Consider the following 5,406-nt stretch of genomic DNA (forward strand, 5'->3'; position numbering starts at 1 on the left):
AGAGAGAGAGAGAGAGAGAGAGAGAGAGAGAGAGAGAGAGAGAGAGAGAGAATTTAAGGACAAAACTCATATTTCCGAACATTGGGGAGGGGGGTGTTGAAGTGTCAACTCCATACACTCTAGTCTTCCCTGAGAAATAATTTTGTTTATGTTCAATGATATGGGAAGAGACAGCCTAAAAATAGGTAACATCATTCCTTAGATTTTTGTCCTAGACTTTGGGAAAAGGGAGAAAATGAGATGAGCACAAGAATATGCACATCAATCCATTGCTGTGTGTTCCTCACTGTGGATGACTCCATAACCAGAAGCTTCATGTTGCCGCCATCCCTACAGTGATAGGCTGCAACCTGGGAACCCAGTGAGCCCTTTGTCCCTTGAGTTGCTTCTGTTGAGGTACTTTATCACAGCAACAGGAAAGAAAACTGATACAGGGAGTAATTTATTTTCAAATCATTATGGAATTTATGTTCCACAGAATACATTTAAAAGAGCCATGTAAATGTTTACTTTAATAGATGCTGGAAATGGCATCTTTAGCAACTATTTAAACTTGAAATGATAATTTTAAAACAGATATTGACTTTACAATGTGAGAGTTAAAAAAAAGATGTAGTTCTTTTACAGACTACAGAGGGTTTCATGGTTAGAAGAAACATCAATTTAAACTGATTAGTGAGGATGTTTTCCCTTCCTAATAACACTTATAATTAAATGGAGAAATTATAATAGACCTTACACCCAGAAAATTAATTTTGTAGTTCAAAAATGTCAAGTCAGCACACGGTAAAATTTTAAATCACCATGAGATTCGATCACCATTTAATTAGTTCCTAGATCTAAACTTTGTAATTATATGAAGAACTTATTTTTATGAAACTTTTATATGGTTGAAACATGGTTCCAGCTGACCCAAAAGAGTAAAGAAAAATCCAAAATAATACTTTTTTTCTGAAACGTTAATGTTCTTGGGCCCCATTCTTCAAAGAACACAGCACTGAGCAGTGGGTAACCGATGGTCATGTGTGGGGTGAGCAGAGTTCAGAGAGCCCACCTGACTCTGGAGGGTGGCGTTTCCTTTATGGTGTAGGTGTTCAGGGGCCTCCGAATCAAAGTGATACAATCCTTTGTTTTCTTCAAAATTCCTTTTATATTCCCACTTTAAAAACAAACAAACAAACATGAAAACAAGTTAGAAATAAGAGATTGATGACTAAAATTAAGATTTAGGAACGTAACTGGGGTATGGTGGCTCTCATCCCAGCACACAGGAGGCTAAGACAGGAAGATGACTGTGAGGTCCAGGTAACCCTGGGCCACAGATTGAGCCAGTCTCCCAGCAACTCTTAGTAAAGAAGACAACAATCAAGCGAGTGAAAAGGAGCCACGATGCTGTTAAAGAGCCAGTCTCTGTAACAGCTGGTGTGGAGGACGTTCTGCAGCTAAGGAAAATGGACAAAGCCAGACAGTCTCGCTGTAGGTGGCCATGGGAAGAGCCCAAGAACCATTCAGTGATTAATTATAAATGTGGCATAGGGGCACAGTCAATTAGATGGGATCCCACGAATCGTGAGTGGGCAAGATGAGGTAACATATAGACACTGCTTCTTATCACAGGACAGAATGCTGTTCAAGAGTATCCAGAAGAGATAGAAACAAAACGAAGAGCGAGGGAACTAGACTCCAGGAAGGTGGCTGGGGAGAGAAGCTGGGCCATGAGGAAGAATGGAAGTGATGAAGACAGAGAGAAGCTAAAAGATAATTGAGCAAATTCTCTAACTTCCAAGGAAAGGATGATGGGAGGCATCGAGAAAAGGACCTAAAGAAAATGGGTACAATTCATTGGATTTTTTTTTTTTTTTGATTTATTTTATGTATGAGTGCTCTAGCTGCATGTACACCTGCAGGCCAGAAGAGGGCATCAGATCATATCACAGATGTTTGTGAGCCACCATGTGGTTGCTGGGAATGGAACTCATGACCACTGGAAGAGCAGCCAGAGATCTTAGCCATTGAGCCACCTCTCCAGCCCCAATTTATTGGATTTTTAAGTTGAAGCTGTTGGCATAGGCCCTCTGGTATTATGACATATGTAAAAAGGTAAATTTGGAAGAGACCAGAAAAAGTATTGATGGCATTTTACTTTAGACCAGCAACAGCGGAACAAGACTTCTAGCACTAGAGACCAGACTTAGAATTAGTCCTACTTGAAAAGACTTGGGCAAGCAAACGAGATCCAAGGCTGCGGAGACCTACAACGATAAAGGAATGGTTCCAGGAAAAAATGGTTTTGTACACAGTGGAGGGGAATGCACGCAGCTTGCGAAGAAATGGCAGTAAAGAGATTCGTGGGAGCCTAGGAGATGCTCTGTGGACAGAAGCGTGAACAAGGAACACTGAGCATCAGGAACAGAAAGGCAGAAGGTGTCTGTGACCTGCCAGAGAGCTGCTGCTCCACAGGGGCAAATTTCCAGAGGGAGCAAGGATGTATGTCACTGATTACTAACCAGAATGAAGTGGGTTTAGAAAGCACCACGGGAAAGTCTTAATAAAGTTCATACATTGGGTTCCTCTATGAACTTTAAGTTAAAACTAAATAAATACTAACTTTAAAAAAAGGCAAAGCTCAAACCTGAAATAAGATATCAAAAATGTGTATACTTTGTTTAGATTTTTTATAATATCTACTTATTAAACAACTATAGTTTGAATGCATTAAGGCAAAACATATTCTATTATGGAATCAAAGTCCATAACTAATGAAGTCTAGGGAATTATACTCAGAATAACAGATATATACTAAAAAAACGGGCTAAAACCAAATCCTTTGAACGCCAATCTGCAAATGAAATTTCTAATGCAGGGGGCTAGTTTTCTGAATTGAATAGTCTCTGTTGCCTCCTAGTGGAAGTTATGTAGAATAACATAACATAAATTTTAAAATTTATATAAAGTTAAAAGGAAATTGAAAGCTGCGTTTCCACAGCAAAGTGTTTCTTCAGACATTGAATTTGTGATTCTGCACAGGTTTTTAAATTTCTCATCCTGCTGTACACATGACACGTTAAAATGCAAAAATTTTGATACAGACCAATACACCTAGAGATATGTAATAAAATAGCCATTTACAGTAAACTAGCACTGAATTTTGGCAAATAACTACAAGAAATTTCTTCTTCAAAGTTTTAATAAAATCCAGTAACCAATATGCATCAGAAAAATTACTATTCATTTTATACAAATATTTAAAAGGTTATTCTAACCTATAAAAAATTTAAGACATATATATTATCATACAATTTTAATATGTAAATGATTCAGAGAAAATCAAACTCTCTGGCCCTTTGAGTGACGTAATCATTTTGGCCTGAGGCAGACGGGAGATCAAACTCTGCGGATAATGAATAAAATGAGCAGCTTTCTCTTAGAGAGATGACAAAGAATATGCACATTAAAATTTGATTCATTTTTCTCTACTGCAAAACAAACACCAACATTTTGAAAAGAAATGTTGCAGGCGAGAGGTAAACACTCCCGCTCATTTGCACATGAATCCTCATGTTCCTAGGAGAAGTAGCCTGAGTGTGGGTAGGGGACAGTCCACCAAGCACCACCACAGGGCAAAAGCCAGACACTGGAGAATGAAGAAAGCAGAGGGTGCAGAACGGAAATGCAAGGGTGGTTGAGATATGTACGCCAGTGGAGGCTAAGCTTGGAGAAGGCAGGACAATGTAATCCAAGGGCCCTGACACCAAGGGCTAATTCCAAGCTGTCAACATGGCTCAAACACCAGAAACTACAATAGACTGCTTTTGACCCAAATGCCAATACTTTTTAAATAAATTAAAAACTAATCTCTGTAAGTGTGAGCCACGTATGTGCAGTGTGCACCTTGAGAAGGCTGGTGATGGCGATGTGCAAGAGAGAGTGGACACACAAATAACAAAGGGTGTTTTGCCAGTGCTAAGAACTGAAGCTCCCTTAAGATGAAGATTTAGGGATCTAGCCTTGGAGTGGCTTTATACTGAGCACAGTGGGCTTTGCTACTTAAAACACTACCTTCAGTTTTTCTCATGCCTTACAGAATGAGTATTTCTTCATCTGATCCAGATCTATTCTGTAAGTTAAGATGCTTTTAAGTGAATGGGTGGTTATTGTTAGAATTGGCATGGAAATAGCTTGAGGTCAAATCAGAGTCAGTTATTAACATGTGGCAGGCATCTGGAGATATACAAAGTGGAGCCAGTAGTGTCCAGGAGTTACCAGTTGTAAGAGCTGGTGAAGTCAGCGTCCAAATGTACCAAGGGTGGAAACAGTATCACAGCAGGCTAGAGTTCTGAAGGGCTGACCATATGGAGACTAAACACAAATATTACCAACAGGACATGAAGTCCTCCTTCTGACTTGACAGATAATGTAGAACAGATCAAGACTAAATTCATAGTGGCCATGAAATGTAAGCACCTTCAAGATTTCTTGTTAGAGAAAAGAGTTTAAACTGGGACTATATTTTATCTATTTATATATACTATATATAAATAAGAATGCTTGCTACTGAAGATATAACATATATGATATGCTGGCATGGCTCTCATAAAAGAAGATCCCTGACTGCAAGACATAAACATCAAATGATTTCATTCTGATACAAATGAAGAAACGGGAAGAAGACAGACAGAACGGATTCTTGCTTGTGGCAATACCAGCGAGTGTGCGTGCTCTTTGGGTATCGCTTCCGTCAGAGGAATATAGCTCTGTCCATGCTCCAACAAATAACCTCCAGTCCTCTTGTTTGCAGGCAACCTTCATTAAACTCAGTGTGTCAAACACACACAAAGACAAAAAAGTAGGGAGGGGGCACCTGTTGGCAAGAAGAAGGGGATGGAGCAGAAGAAGAATGGGGGAGTGAAGGAACTAAAATACATTCCATACATGTATGAAATGGGTGAAGTAAGAAAAGAACTCTTTTATAAAGAGATGATGGCTGCCATGGGATCTGCACAGGCAGGTAGCGACCTTTCAGTGCGTTAGTTGTTGGGAGCATGGCACACAGGCACATCTAATGAAGCAGGTAAGACCAGGAGCAAACAGAAGCACTGCATCTCCAGGCTCCACACATCTACACTACAGTGGCCACCAGACAGCCCACTTACTCCGCTGAGCATTTTGCTGGCTTTCAGAGCATGGTCTAAAAACAACAAATTTGGGAGATCTGAAACTGGCTTGTGCATGGCTTGAATGTCTTTCTTGTACTTCACCTACAAAAACGACATGGAATAAAATACCATATAGTAGAAGAAAACAGGAAGACACTAGCAATGTTTCCTCTTTCTTTCCTTCCTTTCTTCCCTTCCTTCCTTCCTTCCTTCCTTCCTTCCTTCCTTCCTTCCTTCCTTCCTTCCTTCC

The 5,406-nt window shown here is 39.8% G+C and overlaps 1 protein-coding gene across 5 annotated transcripts in view; it reads right to left on the reverse strand.

Annotated features, from left to right (window-relative positions):
* Positions 1-5,406, reverse strand: part of Nebl (nebulette) — a 363,961-nt gene that overhangs the window by 71,859 nt on the left and 286,696 nt on the right. For 4 of the 5 annotated variants that reach the window (XM_029536745.1, XM_029536746.1, XM_029536744.1 and 1 more), the window contains exons 11-12: positions 5,154-5,258; positions 1,055-1,159 (exon numbers count right to left, since the gene is read on the reverse strand). The exons of the other annotated variant lie outside the window; for it this stretch is intronic. In XM_029536745.1, the coding sequence (XP_029392605.1) occupies positions 1,055-1,159; positions 5,154-5,258 (210 nt within the window). The remainder of the gene's footprint in view (positions 1-1,054; positions 1,160-5,153; positions 5,259-5,406) is intronic. 5 annotated transcript variants of the gene reach the window in all.

This window comes from Mus pahari, chromosome 3 (assembly GCF_900095145.1).
Source record: "Mus pahari chromosome 3, PAHARI_EIJ_v1.1, whole genome shotgun sequence".
Classification (NCBI taxonomy): domain Eukaryota; kingdom Metazoa; phylum Chordata; class Mammalia; order Rodentia; family Muridae; genus Mus; species Mus pahari.